We start from the raw sequence: 16,890 nt of genomic DNA, 5'->3' as shown, positions 1-16,890 counted from the left end.
CTGCGCCCTCGCTGCGAGGGGGACCCAAGTTCCCATCGGCGAAAACACGTGGGTTTGCTGTCCTGGCTCCAGGATGGTGGAATGAGCTCCCCATTGACATCAGGACGGCAGAAAGCTTACACACCTTCCGGCGCAAACTGAAAACTCATCTCTTTCGACTCCACTTCGAGCGATAGAATTATTAACAAAGCACTTTTATACTAATAAAGGACTGGCTTATCTAAAGCCAGTTGAGTAGCACTTGAAATGTTTTTGCTCTATGAAGCCTGATGTACTTATATGATTCTGTTTTCTTCAAGTTGTATTTTGTTGGTCGAACGCACTTATTGTAAGTCGCTTTGGATAAAAGCGTCAGCTAAATGCAATGTAATGTAATGTAATGTATATGCGTGGGGAGTGTTGCAGTAGAAAATTCTACTGTAGCGCCCGGTACATTAATGGGAAACCCTAAATGTTTGAGCACCCTCTATGAAACGTCAAGCTACCCCATAGTACCCCCAAAATAAATCTCTGGCGCCGCCACTGAGCCTGACTATTTGTGTTGGGGGGGGCCCCGACTTTTTTTTTTCTCCAAAGGGGGGGCCTGACAGAAAAAGTTTGAGAACCACTGGATTAGAGGAACCTGCTGCCTGGATCACAGTTACTGTTTGTATCAAATACATGACTTTGACATAAAGGTATCCTTGCCTGACACAAGCATCGTAGTCTGGAGTCGGGGCCACTGTTGAGTGGCATCCTGAAAAGGGACCCTTCTTAGATTTGATGATGTCACAGGCCTTTTTGGCATCTGGGACCTTATTCTGATCGGGCTCAGGACAGGAAGTGGCCCCACAGCTGGTCTCACATGGCTCCTCGTCCTTCTCTATGACCAGAGATTCCTCTGTGTCTGCTGAGGACGGGTCATCAGACAGCTTCCCGTTGTAGTTCCCACAGAGACCCTTTGGAGCGCTGTGATAGGTGGAGGGGAGCTGTAGGATCACCCCTGCCAACGTGTCGTAGGTCAGCCTCAGACCAAAGTCACTCTCAATGATGATGTTGATGCCATTTTGATGTGCTCGCACTTTCCCGTCAGCCAGGGCCACAGGGAGGAAGACTCTGATGTCTTCAACCTGAGACACAGAAGGGGACAAAGTATTACATTACGTGAGCTGGTACCATGGGTTCATCCCAGTTTACACCCCCCACTCCTGAGGCACTGCAGATGGTGTGTCAAGCACTGAAGACTGAGACTGTCCCCAGAGGATTCAACGTAACATGCTCACAGTAATAATGCACACCTCAATCCTTAGAAAGAAATACTCTTCAACCAAATGGACAATAAATAAGAGCTATCTGTTGTCCATAAGGACCTGGACATCATGATGACTAAGCTGACAGTGAGAATAGACAAAGTTAGTACCAGATTGTTCGATAGTGTTCTGATGCTCACTGTAACTTCTGCTTTTGAAAGCAATGGATGTGAGAACACACTTCATACCTAACCTGTCAATCATACCTTGATCTCCCAGATGACCCCTGACTTCAAAGTGATTTCCATGTCGTAAACCTGGAGCTCCACACTGCGAGAGACAGAACCATCCTCATGTGTTTGCTGATGTACAAACACAGTGAAGGCTTCCAGCCCTCCCTCGTTCTCTCCCACTTGTGCCAACAAGAACAAACAGTCTCCCCACAGAGGATATGCCTACAGGGTCAGAGGAGGAGGAGCTTTATCACATGGTTTATCTGTCCTTTCCATTTTTTAACCAAATGTCCTGAATGTATGTTAATATGAAGTGGTAAGCTATCCTTATAAAACATCCAGAAAACATTGTTAAGAACAAAAACATGACTTTTAGATTTGGATGCTTCTTATGGAGAAGATTTGAAACATGTCACAAATAGATACAAAAAGTTTGAAAGTGGAGAGCAATCAGAAACCAACGAGACAGAAAACCTTGATGTCATTACATAAATAGATATTCAAATAATGTACTATCGATATGTGCCTGTATTACTTGGTGGTAAGCTCAATAATATAATACACTCAGATACATTACTCTAGATAATATGCTTACTTTTTGACTTGTGCAGAAAAAAAAGAACTTACCTGTCCATCGAAGGACCTGACCATCCTGCCTCCACTCACAGAGCAGGAGCCCACCCCTTTGGGAGCACAGGAGGAGGAGCCTCCTTTCACAACACACTTCTCATTGGCTGAACAGCCAGATTTAGGATCACACTGCACTTCTCCATCGTCTGTACACACACAACGAGTGTTGCATGCCTTTCCTAGATAGAACACCTGAGGAGAGAGCAGACACATCAGTAGAGGTGAAGGCAGAGGACGCAGCATTGAGAGGGGACATTACATCTGTACCTGTCCACTCAGATAGTACTGTCCCTCGTACTGGCAGCCACACTCTGACAGAGGGACACACTTGTCATCACTCAGCATGAATCCATCGTCACACACACAGCCTTCTGAGCAGGGGGCGCTCCTGTCGCAGCTCTCTGGGGGGGCGAGGCCACTGCAGGTGAGCGGGCAGGGGGAGCCACACTGCTCATAGTGACTGTTGGCACCACATGACGGAGCTGCAGAGACACACAAGGAAAGTGAGAAATGCTTGTGTCTTTTATGATCTGAACATTAGAGGACATTATCGGGACAGGTTAGAAACAAGAGTTAAGTTTGCCTGTACATAAAAAGTGACATTTTTTATTTATGTATTTATTAACAACAGAAGGGCCCAGTGACTGCATGCACCACCTTAAACATGCTGTAATTATTGTGGGGTTAGGGTTAGTGAACTCTACATTCTGAACAAAACATAATGGATGGATGTATAGTCAGTCAGTATGCATGTGTGTGTGTGTGTGTGTGTGTGTGTGTGTGTGTGTGTGTGTGTGTGTGTGTGTGTGTGTGTGTGTGTGTCTTACGACAAAACTGTTGGGTTCTCCAGCTCCCCACTGTTGTTCCCGCCTCTTGACAAGTGGTGCTGAAAGCTGATAGGCTGTTGCACAGTGCCGAGGCGTGGCCTTGGTACATGCACAGATCGAAAACACACTCTTTGAGGAAGGAGGTGTGGTCCAGTTTACTGTGACACTGTCTGCAGGGGCAGAGACAGAAACACTTTAATAAACAGAGCCAGACCCAGTTTGAGGACTGGGCTTTTAAATATCCAATAGCATTTAGTTGTTGGTTTTTAAAACACTAAGCATACGTATTTATGGTTTCTTGCTTTACCCAGGAGGAGGTCACTTTATAAAGCAGGCACATGCTAGATATTGAATACTGTAGGCCTGGCCATGGAATCATATTATTCTCTTTTTTTATCTGCAGCCAAATAAAAGCTGTTCTTCGTCAGGAAGGGGGAAACGTTAGATCCTTCTTAACTTGAATCATTCCTCTGGTAGTTTGTATCAGACATAAAGGACTAACTGTATACATCATTCTAACAGCACAAGGAAAAAGGAAACATGTCTTCAGTGACATTGAGATGAAAAGTCTGAAAAGAACCCGTTCTGTGCTTGGGACTGAAAGATGAGAAACACATTAGCATGAGCAGCTTCAGTTGAACAATGTGCCGGTGTGAATGTCAAAATGGCGTATACACAGCATCATCTCTGTCACTGCATCTTTCCAGGGAATCATGGATAGTACAGTTACCCAAAGGGTCCCTGCTCGTCAGCGATGATGCCGCAGTATTTCTTGTCCTGGTATCGTAGGGTCAGCGCAGGCTCACACTCCGGACATTTCCCATTAGGACAGTCACTGGTGCAGCCAGCATCCCCCCCCGCCTGCAGGCAATGACATCACAGCAACAGTGGACATATGCAGAGGTTTTTAAGTGTTAAAGAGTAACGAAAAAGATGTTGACATAAGATGAGAGATTTTTGAGAAGTGTTGGCTTGTTATTAACTAAATCAGGTCCAAATGTAATTGTGTTTCTCTTTCTATTGTTTGGTAGGCTGTTAGTAACAGGTGGTAGGATTACTGATCACATTTACTGTTGTTCATTAAAGCTTTAGATCTCAGGCAGGAAAACTCAGAATCCTCTTTAACACCTCTTCTTAAAACTCACTTTATCTTCAGCTTTCTCTTAACTGATGTTAGTTTTTTTGTTCACATTATTTGATCAAGTCGTTACAGCAAATGGTCATGCATCTCCGATTGTTTTTGACTTGGCATACACAGCATGCTCTTCATTTTAAAGCCTCTTACACACCAAACTGACACCAAAGAACACGTCCCGACGGAACGTCGCCTCACGTCTCCTGCGTCTTGGCCATGTGTCACACTGGAACACACCGCAAAGACTTCAGCCGACGGCCAAGAAGCACGTACGAACTGCGCATGCGTGAGTGGCAATAACTCTCCTTACCAGCAGGCGGCGGTAGTGTGTATTCGTCATTCAAAAGAGGCAACAACCGGAAGACAGACTGCGTGATAACCGAGAGAAGAAGAACAGACTGCGTGATATAAACAAACAACAAATAGCGTGTGCGTTCCATTTTCACTCTACAGCGAGAAGCTCACGGGGCTTTCCCGAACCTGTCGAGAGCTGGAGTTAAATGAAATCTCAGATTTGCCTTCTTAATAGTTTGTTCGGGTCCCTCACTTCCGTTTCGCTTCTCATGCACTGATTCGCTAGCTGAACAGCCAATCAGAGTGATTTCTTTAGCCGACGGCCTGTTACCGACAGCCCACCGATTCAACATTTCGAATCGGCGGCGGAAGGTGTCGGCACGGCCGAAAAGACACGACGGTGCGGGACACACCAAGACACACCAATCTGAGTAGGGCGACACGACGCTCATCGACGGCCCGACATCTATCGACGCCGAAAATCGGCTTGGTGTGTGAGGACCTTAAGATGTACAGTATACATTTTAGGCAAGGCAAGTTTATTTATATAGCACTTTTCTGTACGCGACAATTCAAAGTGCTTTACAAAACAAATTAAAATACTTTTTAGGAATAAATACATTAAAAACACATTATACAATTTTACAACAGACATTACAAAGCTAAAATAATAAAAATAAAATGTTAAGTTTTTTTGTTTTTTTGAAGCTTTTTCAGAGAACAACGTTGAAGGTGTGACGTCATTCTCCTTCTGACATGTCCACCATGTAGCAACACGTTATTATTTCTACTGTATGGAGTATGTGCTGGCTTTGTGTTTCATATACTGTTCAATTTTACAGTATATGACTTAATGGAGTTTTTAATGTGTGTGTTTTTTTGGTCGGTTCAGGTTTGTGTAGGATGCTCAGCCACCCCAGATCTCAGCTGATACACACCTTCCAGCTGTGTCCAAAGACGTTAATGTGGTTAGCCAGGGTGCCATCCGGTTTCAGGAAGTCATCACCAGGTTTACCATTGTAATTTCCACACAAGCCTGAAAAAAAACAAGATACACATTACACCTTAAAAAAACCTTATGTTGCAACTTTTAAGAAGAATTAAAACTCTGTGGCTTGAATGCTCTATTGCACTGTAAACACAATGGTATCTGTGCAGGCTTTCAGATTGACGGGTAGCCTGATGGCTTTAAAAGAAAAAGCTGCAAAGGTAGAGCAGAGTTTAGGGACGCTAGGATCTTGTTCCAGTCATATCTGACATTCAGGCCAAAGTCAGTGGTGAGGGTAGCATAGGCTCCACTCTGCTTCACAGAGACCTTACCCCCCAACAAACTGGATCTGCTCATTATCTTAATAAAGCTTTGGGGGGCGAGCAACAATCTGAATGATCTGAATACATTATGCCACTGTTTGCTTCATGGGGTAAACCACCCCCAGCAGTGATGCACCGTAACTCACCGCCTGTAGCAGAAGAGTATGTGCTGGGCAAAGTCAAGCTGACGTAGCTGTTCCAGTTGAACCTGAGCGTCAAACCAAAATATGTTGTCACCACGCCAAAGTAGCCTTGCCGGTACAGGGAAAGCTTTCCATCCTCCATGGAGTAAGGCAGGTTTACCGGCTGGCTGTTGACCTGGGGGGGGGGGGGGTTTGTCAATTTAGATTTAATCATTTAATCCATTTCATATTCAGTGATTTTTCAGCAAATTTCACAAAATGCAAACTCATATTTTCATTTTGTGAGATGCAAATACGTGTTTGCATCTCACGTATCTATTGTTACAACATTCTCTTGCACTATTATATTTATACTCTGTTTCTTCTAGCACCATTGTTATTGTTTTATTATTGGTTTTATTGTTTTATCTCTGACATATGTTTATGTTGCATTGTTGGAGGAGCCTGGGATTTCCATTGCCATATTAACACTAGCTGTGCATGAGACAATAAAGCCTCTGAACTCTGAATATTACTGATATGTTTCCCCGTATATCCTGCAGGAGGCGGACTGATCTCACCAGTATTTTCCCTGCGTTGCCACGACTCATGCTGACAGTGATGTTATCAAACACAGTCAGAGACACGGTCTTGGTGTAGGCCACAGCCTTGTTACGCCCTCGGTTCTCGTTCTGGACCAGCACCTGGAACCGCTCCAGATCCTTGTCTGATCCCTTGATGATTTGAGACAGGACATAGGTACAAGTGCCCTGGAAATCAAAGCGCCGTTGGTCAAAGCTTCGGTAGTGGGGGTCCCCGGTGCCTTTGCATGTTGCAAAGGATGCTGGGTAGCAGTTCCTCACTCCCTCCTTCAGAGCACAGAGCTCATTCTTCTTACAGGTGACTGATTTGCACTTCATCAGCAGGAGAGAACAGAGTACAATATTAGAACACAGTGGAGGAGATGAAAACTAGCCACACACACACACACACACACACACACACACACACACACACACACACACACACACACACACACACACACACACACACACACACACACACACACACACAATCACCAACCTTGGCTTTCCCTCGAATGCATTCACACTTTGTGGTGCAGGTGTTATCAGCCCAGAAAGCTTTGCCTGATGGGTAATAACTGCCTTTATGTTGGCATCCACATCCTTTCTGAGGAACACATCTGAAACACACACCAAATGTGATATATTTATGGCTTTTAGGTTTCAAATGTTTAGGTGCATGCTTTTTTTGTATAAGATTTGTATTCCCAAGACTGCTTCTCTGTCATTGCATAGGAGGATAAAGAACTTGGAACTTGATTAAACCAAACATGTATAAAACATTCCTGCTATGCTATTCATTTCCACTGCTTCGAAATAACCATATCTGTGGTTATGCATGTTCTAGCACATTTACTACAGAGCAGATGCTTTCCAAGGCACTAAACCTCACTGTGAGTACAGTTAAGATCACAAAGAGCCTGTTTTCATGCCTTGGTGTGGTTATGGAATAGCGTAACATCATCTTGCAGTAAGCTTGTTGATTCATAAAGAATGTGCCCCGTAAGAACGTGTTCAGTTACCTGTCTCCACTAATCACCAGGCCTTTATCACACTGGCAGCCCTCCACACAGAGGTCCTTACACTGCTTCTCACTGTGTGGATCTGAGCAGGAGGCCGGGCAGGAGGAGCCGCACGCCTCATAGTGGCTGCCCTTTGGACAGGAGAGGACTGGGAGGGGAGGGGAGATCATTATTCATCATTATCATATTTGAGCTCATTGTTCCCCTTAAATCTAAAACAAAACAACATCATACAATTATTAAACAATATGAATGTGTTTTAAAAGGTTTGAATAGTTCATTCATGATTGGATTAGACATTTATGTTTCCATCCTGTAGGTTTTATTTCCATAGCTAACAGATCAACACGTGACTGCACATTTGTTCAGGAATGAGTCCTTAAACCTGGAAAGGAGTTAGCTTTTGAGCGATTCCTGGTTCCCCGGTCTGAAAGTCAATGGTTTTTGGAACGTGCTTTTTGGTTAGATGCCTTAAATGGTGGTTAATACAAGCTTCAGATACTTGTTCTAACACATACAACGTGTGTAAGTATCCTATTGGTGAATCATTGAAGCTTTTACGTGTTTTTCTACAATGTCTGGGTTCCTACCAGCCAGTCAGAACTGAACACAGAAAAACTGAAAGCAAAGTCACCCAAATTCTCATTATTTCCACGAGTGAATTCTTAGGTTAGTATATTCCCGTTTTAGTAATAAGAATTAGAAGTTTATAATAACAACTTTACCGTATAGGATTCAGATGATAGGACCGCGTGGGTTATGATAAGTTTGGCACCTAAAATGATGACAGTGTTCAAAAGTGACTTACAGCATTTGGTAACCATTCTCCACTCAGGGTTGACTTTCACTCCTTCTGACTGACAGGCATCTCCATAACTCTTCAGGTTAGCACAGAGAACCCATCTTGCACCTAGACAAACACAGACCCTTTATTATTTACAGAGAAGAACCACAACAAACAGACGACGAGTGAGTCCTGCAGTCTGTGTGACTCAGTCTAGGTACACAGGCTGCAGCACACACACACACACGGACACACACACACACACACACACACACGGACAGAACAGTGTGCTTAGATCAATGATGGCATGTCTTTTATGCTTTAACTGTTCAGAAACATGTTGGTTCGCTGTCAGTGAGAATGTCTTTATTTGTGTTTAGTTTTAAAGTTGTGCTGTATGAATGTAAGCTTAACAAATAGAGGTATCTCTATAGGCTATTTGTTTGCATTGAATGCATATAGATTTGTAATCATCACACACATGTTAAGAAGGAATTAGTCACTTTTGCGTTTAACCCATGGTAGTATTAGGAGCAGGGGCAGCCACTATACTAACTAAAAGCAGTATAAAAAGTCATTCAAATGAGTGCCACCATTACCAGCTGTGATAAACCCATAAATGCATCAATAATGAGTAAGGAATATATACTTCTAAGTTTTCGATACATACATCTACACTTTTCATGTCAGCATAACTCATGATGACAATGTTTTTGTGTATTCTGTCCTAAAACTGTGGACATACTCAATTACCGGCTTACCTTTATCGACACAGACATCATAGACACAGTTGTCCAGGTACATAGAGGGGTCCACCTGTTTGTGGCAGGCTGAAAAAGATCCATTGGCCTCTGTCAGGACCCCACAGAGTTTGGGCAGACGGAAGTGGGCCTGTTGCTTTTCTGAACACTGAGGACAGCGACCAGCGCAGTTATCGTCACAGAACCGATCTGAATCCTCGGCCTTCCACTTCCGGATCATTTTCAGCACAGTAGGGACACTGGAGTCTGCCACAGACAAAGGGAATGCAGTTTCAGAGACTTTCCTATCTGACTCAAAACAAAAGTTGGTAAGGCTTCTATGAGAAAATAACAACACGAATGTAATTCTTAACATTCCTGTTAGTGAGTGTTTCTGCATATGCAACACAGAATGGTTGACTTGATACTTATACAATAATGTATCTACCGCCAGGAATGTCTTCTGAAGAAAGTGTCATTCCAATCGCTTAAGAGTGGTGCAGGAATGAGTCCTAAACCCGGATATGAGTTAGCATTTTTAACACTTTTGGGTTCCCTTGTCTCAAAGTTAATGATTTGTTTAACGTGCATTGGGTTAGAAGCCTGAAATAAGGTCTGCAGAAGTGGTTTTCATATTGAGTTCTACGACATGAAATCCATCACTGGGGTGTGTTGAAGCTTTTACGTTTCTTAAAAAACGTTAGTCAACCAGTGTCTGAATAAGTCAAGTTGTGTGTGGAGAGTATCCTGCTGTAAAACATGTGTAAGTATCATAAACAAATATTTATTTCTGCAATATTCTAAACTCAAAAACAATGCTTTTTGTCAAGGGACCCCTTGCAAAGCTAACTTCTGGGTCCCCTGTCAAAAATGCTGTCCGTCTTCACTGCACCACCCTGTTGGATGTTGGAAGTTACATTCAGACCACAGGGGACTACTGGCTCCACCCAAGCAGCTCTCCTCCTACAGGGACCCTCACCCTTTGCTTCAGGCAGGTCATCTGTCATGTCTCCATTGTAGTTTCCACAGAGGCCCCCCAGGAGTTGGTGGTAGGAGGAGGGCACTGTGATGTACAGCCTCATGTTCCAGTCATATCTGACATTCAGGCCAAAGTCAGTGGTGAGGGTAGCATAGGCTCCACTCTGCTTCACAGAGACCTTACCCCCCAACAAACTGACAGGCAAGTACTGTAACTCTCCATTGACCTGAAGGTAATAACACAACAACACTTAGAACAAGTTGTAACACTGCTTATGAACAATAGTGCAAACTGGAAATGCATTGCAACACAAGATCAGTGAAGAGAAAGCTGTGTGAAGTCAAAGCTGAGAGAACTGTGAACCAAACTGCAATTAAGCATTGTAGCAATCACACAGAGAACTAAAAGTGTTCTTGCAATAGCAAACAAATAAATAAAGTGATACATTAATACAAAATATTATTATATTAATCATGTTCTTTTTTGACAAAAGCATTATGTTTGAGCTGTTTGATTTTCGTTTTCTGAAATGTCCCAAGAAAATAAATGTATTAGAGGGACCAAAAATGTCTATCTAAATACAGATAGGTTGGCATGAATATTCAACATTGGTCTGGCTTGCTACAAGTCTTTCTATAGTCTATTGTACTCTCAGCATGCTTGTATTTGAACTTTGATGATCACAAAGTGTTACCTCCACTTGTGACCTGTGTCGGCCGATGGTGATGTTTTGCTCGTAAACGGTGACTCCAACAGTCCTCACAAATGAAACTCGGCGGTTACCTCGGTGGTCATTCTTGGTCGTCACAGTGAATTCCCTGAGGTCAGACGTCTTCTTTGCAACTGTTGTCATAATGTATGTGCAGGTACCCTGAGAGAAAATATGAAGTTTGCTTAACTTTTGGACACTTCGTCTTATAAAGCCCCCAGGCCCAGTGAGTTGGAATCATATCACCGGCTTATCCAGCAGACACGCAGAATAACTGACTGCTGCTGGCGATTACAGAAAATAGTCATAATAATGTGTAGGAAATGCATAGGAAGTCTCAACAACAAAATGGGCATTTTCAATGATATACACACAATCATATGAATGCATGAACATTATTTATCTTTCTCGAGTAATGGATTCCAAGCTCCTACCAAAGATTACTGCTCATTTTAATCAAATATTTCTCATAGAAGTTGTGTTCTTGGTTTATGTTCAGTGTGTCAACAGAATATACCAAGAGTATGATAGAAGGAAACTCTTTAGTGAATGGCTGCTGATGAGGGGTCAAGATGTTCCAACCTGGAAGTCAAAGCGTCGGCCATCAAATGTGCGGTAGTGGGGGTCACCGACCGCACGGCAGGTTGCTGTAGAAACGTGGACACATTCTCCTTTCACACAACGTTCCTTTACTCGACATTTCACATTTTCACAAGGGTCCGGTGGAGGTGTGGGAGGGGTGACACCTACAGAAAATACAAACACATCATAAACATAAACACATGGAAGAATATGTAATCATGCCATCCTAATGTGTTTAACTCGTCACATATGCACTATAACTCATCAATGTCATCCCTTTCAGGCATACATAAAGTGATATGACTTGTAATAGAAATACTTATGCATTGTACAGCATACATGTAGAAATAGTGTGTGTGTGTGTGTGTGTGTGTGTGTGTGTGTGTGTGTGTGTGTGTGTGTGTGTGTGTGTGTGTGTGTGTGTGTGTGTGTGTGTGTGTGTGTGTGTGTGTGTGTGTGTGTGTGTGTGTGTGTGTGTGTGTAAGGGAATCTGTGTGTACCTTCAGAACAAACTCCTGCAATGCCGTATGAATGGAGGAACTTCCCTCCATAGGCGTACACCGCCATAAGGGCGTCCCCCTCCACGCTCACATGGCTCTGCTGATGCCCCACATCTACATTGGACCACACCCAGTGCTTGTCCGTCAGGAGGCAACTCCACCGAGGTGATCTGCACCTTCCTGACCAACACACCTTCACACTGGCTGCCCCCTCCCTCTCTGACAGAATGGACACAGTATTCCGAAGCCCTCTCACTGTCTCCACCGCCCAATCAGTGGACAGCTTGTATGTAGGGATCAGCTTTATCAGGAAAGGGTCATATGGACGGTTGTCGCTGAGAAGCAGCACCATTACTTTCTTGTTGCTCTTGACAACCAGTGGACTTTTGTAGATCAGTTTTTGCAGGATGACGTCTCCAGCTTTTGCGAGCTTCCTGTTGGAGTCATACAACTTAGTTATAGAAGTGTAGTTCACATCGGATACTTTAATTTACAATAAATACTTACAATTGAGATATAACATATTATTCTCTTATAATATGACAGTACAGGACAAATAATGTTTTGACTAACATTAAAGTAAGTGACTAACTATATATATTATTACATATTATGTATAATAATATATCAAGAATACTCATTTACATTGATATATGTAGCACTGTCCAAAACCAAGGAGTAAATAGTAGCAACTAAATCAAAAATCAAAATGATGCCTCTGTCTTCTCAAACAGGGACAAGGGATAACCTTAAAAACCTTTCTCATAAATATGACAACGAGAAGAGGGTTGAATCCTAAGACAGAAGTTATAGTTATGAGATACGGTTACCAAAAGTACCAGTCAAATGTTCACTTACAGCATATGGCGGTATTGAATCAGCCTGAAAACTTGTACCACAGATCTGTGGTGTGCAGAATGCCGTGTTTTACTGCTTGTTTTCAGTATTTTCAGGTCATATATATGTTCTGTTTTGACGACGTGTTTCTTTTGCTAGTATTTTAATTTATTCGCAGCATCTTTCATCTACGTATATGCATAGTTTGTGTTTTCTGTTGCATTGCATTAACTTATCTTTGCCCATTATGAAACTAGAGTCAATTGATATTTCCAAAAGTAATTATTACATGATATTTTTCCGTGTAGTATTATGTGTTATTTTGATGGATGGAAGTGGATGTGGATGTGTGTGTTGGATGTATAGGTGGATAGGCCTGCCAGCACACGGGTAGACCATGACATCTTTGGCTGTAGCTTCAACAGTATATTATAATGAATTCATAATGAACTTAACTGTTTTCTTGAGTACAGAGTCAACTCAGTGTTGTCTTCAACAGCGACTATCACTGCCTGGTTTGTGGTCTTCTTTCTGCCGGTCATTGGCACCATGTAATCTTTACCCAGGCTGTGGACCGGGGGCAGCTGCTCATACACGTGTTCACAGTGCTTACCCATGTACAGACACTGGTTGCCTGCTAACACCGCTACAGGCTCCTGGGATTGGATCCTTGTGCCCGTCAAAGTTGTGCGACCTCGTAAAAGGTAAGATGCGTATGGTGCCAGCTGTATGGTCATCGCCTCCCCACGCTTCCACTTCCACCCATTTCTCAGTGACACATCAGCACCAGGTAAGATGGTGATCCTATTCTGGCTCTTGCCATTAACAATAGCCACAAGCTTGTCCTTGCACGGGTAGCCTCCTGAGGGTGTGAACACGAAGTAGTCAGTACCTAGCTGCTCTGTGGGGGAAACCACGGCGCCATCTCCTGAGGCGAAGCGGCGGTTGAAGGAGACCACAGAGATCGCAGCAGTGGAGGAGATTTGAACCGCTGAGTTTTCATTAACAAATTGCTTCTGCAGCTCGGATCCACATGGCAGAGAAACCCACTGGCTTTGACCTGCAGAGAGGCGCAGCCTCCTGGAGAATTTCAGTGAAGACACCTGTAGATGTTATGTCATGTTATATGCTGGGATGTGTTAAGGATTAACAAATTGCATTAGAACAGATTGGATGCTGTCTTTCATGGAAATGTGAAACAGCTAAAAAGTAATGATGGACTGACCAGAAGACACAGTCAAGTTTAGCTTGAAATACAGTGCAATTTCTCCCTATTTAAAATAATAATAACAAGAAGAAGAAGAACACACACACATACACACACACACACACACACACACACACACACACACACACACACACACACACACACACACACACACACACACACACACACACACACACACACACACACACACACACACACACACACACACCACATATTTCTCTTTGGTGAATACGATGTGCTTCTGTGCTTTAGCCTTTAATACTGTACATTGGAATTGACGTCATTGTTATATTTATATGTGCCAGAATGCGGCATTATGCATTTTGGAACAATCCTTTTTTGGGCTGTTGCATGTCCCACCTCTGATTCTCACCTTTATGGTAATAGTGGCATCAGAGTCCTGAGCAGTCAAAACCAAATGGAGTGTGTGCCGTGTCCAAAAACCATGCTGGAAATTAGGAAGAAATGTGGTGATGAACTCCCTTCCTGTAGAACAACCATGACACACTGGGGAAGAGAGAGCAGAGTTAACATAACTTAAAACACGACAAAGAATAAGACTTAGTACTCAGTGTTAATACTGCGCTCATATTACCTGCCAAGAGTGCAGCACAGACAGCCAAACACACTGTGAGAGGCCTGATGTCCATGGCTGATAGAGAGACACACACACACACACACACACACACACACACACACACACACACACACACACACACACACACACACACACACACACACACACACACACACACACACACACACACACACACACACACACAAGGGTTGAGTTGCATTTTAAACCAATATACATGATGCCAGAGAAGGAATCAGGATACATCTACATAAAGTGTTGAACATCATGTGTTGTGCTTCACTTCCTAACACGTATTGGCAAGTTCCATCGGCCACTTGTCTGTGTTTGACAATAGCAGCACACACTCAATTCTGGAAAAGCATTTACGCCCACCCCCCACAGACATTTAACATCCAATGAACATACATTTGCCAATTCTAACTCTCAGATGATGAAGTAGGCCAATACGTTAATAAGAAAATATTAATTATGAAAAATAAAAGTGGAGACCTGGTCAGTGACAAATCGTGAGAATGCAGCTTTCTTTAATTTCCCCTAAAAATATGTGTAGTTTTCAACCCAATTTATTTTTCACGGTTATTTGGAATAGTTTTGAATAACCAAGGTTAATCATCATATTACTATACTGTGTATAGAACCTTGGATTATTGTGACATTTGCACGTCCATCGCACTCAGCAAAATGCCTTGAGTGTGGCATTGAGTGGAACAGATCTAATGTTTGCCTTTGACCAGGCCTTGACTCTGTCCTCTGTCACTGTGGTTCAAAGAAGCTTTCACTCATTATAAAGATAACTTACGTAAATCCTTAGATACAATAATCTCTAAGGACATACGTTAGGAATACATTGAGGTAGGTCCCATACCTCAATATGAGATAACCCCACCCCCACTATTACCTCCCTCTGCAAATCTCTTTTCTCTTTGCCTCTTTCATCCTCTGATGTAAACATTTGTATTGCATTGTGGCATGAGCAAACTGCCTTTAACTAACATCTACTAAAGGTGGAGATGGGTAAGCCCACTGCGTGTGTACCCACAGACACACTTGATTCACTTTATATAATAGTATAAGCTGGATATGATGCCTGTGTACATGAATAATTAAAGCTCTCTAGTTATAGCGGAACAACAGTGTTTACACAGACAGACCAGGCCTGCCCAAAGGAGGTGTGTCAGGACAGAGCTGGCTCTTAGACCATGACAAACATGAGAGACAAACAATGGTTTATCAAAAGAAACTTATTTAACAGAAGCAAATTAATTTAAAAGCATTAACAAATGTGATCTGTAGAGCAGGGACAGACTGGGACTGTCAAACAGTCCTGGAGTCTCACCCAGCCCACAGAGATAAGAGCAGGGTGTGGTGCTATTTGATTAAGTAGCAGAGCGAAGCATGCATGACGCAAGCATGCGTGCACGCGCAGGATTGTGGCTTGTTTCGAGTTAAATAACAACTGTCGATTAACGCTCTGCAGCCACACAGCCACTGTTCAGTGTCATTAGATCTGCTGCTGCAGTAACACCACTCGGTACCTGATATCAGATGCTCGGTCATACTTCATATTCTGCTTTTTGATGAAGGATATGTCCGGTCAGGAGGGAGCATGAAACACAGAGCCCTCAGCAGCCGTGTCACAATGTCTCAATTTTAACTCATAATATTATCACAGATATCTGGCCAGTAAAAAGCCTATGTCTGCATTAGCTCTGTTGCCTCTCAGTGTACAACTATGATCATGTTAAATTAAAGGAAAACAATTATATATATTAATTAATGAGCTGTCTGTGATATTCCAGAACATACAAATGGCCATCTGATGGAGTGAGAGTGAGATTACTAGTAAATAAAGGAGCATCAATGGCCTTTATCAACTTCAGGCTTGAATGTGTCTGTGTGCCAGGTCACATGGTGGGGCAACCTCTCCATCTACAAAGGCTTAGTCAAACTGCCCTTACCCCAGTGAACAGGGTTTATTGATATATGACTGTAGGCTAATATATACTGTATATATTGACCCTGGATTATTGTGACATTGTTGTTACCTTGTCACTCATTAAATTGCCTTTAGTGTGTAATTAAGGGGGGCAGCAGTACAAGCATAATTAGTAATAGTGTCTATAGCTGTAGGCTATGGTTATACAAGTAGCTATACTGTTGAGAGTAACACCAATATGACTTAAGACAGTTGTAGTGTTATTATTTTTACACTAATAATGTTAAGTATCAGCAGTATCAGAAGGAAACGAATATGCACTAACTGAGGAAGCCTACAACGTCTAAGACCATGTAAACATACTTTAAAGTTTCAAATATGGATGCCACTGCAAGCAATCATAAAAGTGATCTCGTAAATGACCGTTAGCTACATGGCATAGGCCATTACAGAATGAATGCATGACATCGTATTAATTGATGGTGCAGAACAGTATCCAGTCCTCAGTGGTATAGGTACTGCAAAGTGATACATGCAAGCTCCAGAAACAGCAATCCTCAAATTCCACAAATTGAAAGATAAAAAAACGATAAGAAATACCCAGATTTTG

The 16,890-nt window shown here is 42.7% G+C and overlaps 1 protein-coding gene across 1 annotated transcript in view; it reads right to left on the bottom strand.

Moving 5' to 3' along the window:
• Positions 1-16,890, bottom strand: part of LOC117552841 (IgGFc-binding protein-like) — a 42,026-nt gene that overhangs the window by 24,809 nt on the left and 327 nt on the right. Inside the window, exons 2-21 of the mRNA XM_034226506.1 lie at positions 14,342-14,398; positions 14,120-14,253; positions 12,975-13,621; positions 11,682-12,115; positions 11,182-11,345; positions 10,585-10,761; positions 9,891-10,116; positions 8,933-9,178; positions 8,196-8,297; positions 7,388-7,535; positions 6,865-6,985; positions 6,363-6,695; positions 5,806-5,977; positions 5,287-5,384; positions 3,650-3,780; positions 2,920-3,089; positions 2,360-2,574; positions 2,090-2,284; positions 1,496-1,684; positions 688-1,109 (exon numbers count right to left, since the gene is read on the bottom strand). Of these exons, the coding sequence (XP_034082397.1) occupies positions 688-1,109; positions 1,496-1,684; positions 2,090-2,284; positions 2,360-2,574; positions 2,920-3,089; positions 3,650-3,780; positions 5,287-5,384; positions 5,806-5,977; positions 6,363-6,695; positions 6,865-6,985; positions 7,388-7,535; positions 8,196-8,297; positions 8,933-9,178; positions 9,891-10,116; positions 10,585-10,761; positions 11,182-11,345; positions 11,682-12,115; positions 12,975-13,621; positions 14,120-14,253; positions 14,342-14,396 (4,379 nt within the window). The 5' untranslated portion in view covers positions 14,397-14,398. The remainder of the gene's footprint in view (positions 1-687; positions 1,110-1,495; positions 1,685-2,089; positions 2,285-2,359; positions 2,575-2,919; positions 3,090-3,649; positions 3,781-5,286; positions 5,385-5,805; positions 5,978-6,362; positions 6,696-6,864; positions 6,986-7,387; positions 7,536-8,195; positions 8,298-8,932; positions 9,179-9,890; positions 10,117-10,584; positions 10,762-11,181; positions 11,346-11,681; positions 12,116-12,974; positions 13,622-14,119; positions 14,254-14,341; positions 14,399-16,890) is intronic.

This window comes from Gymnodraco acuticeps, unplaced genomic scaffold (assembly GCF_902827175.1).
Source record: "Gymnodraco acuticeps unplaced genomic scaffold, fGymAcu1.1, whole genome shotgun sequence".
NCBI lineage: Eukaryota > Metazoa > Chordata > Actinopteri > Perciformes > Bathydraconidae > Gymnodraco > Gymnodraco acuticeps.
The sequence above is the reverse complement of the archived record's forward strand: the minus strand, read 5'-3'. Positions and strand labels throughout refer to the sequence as shown.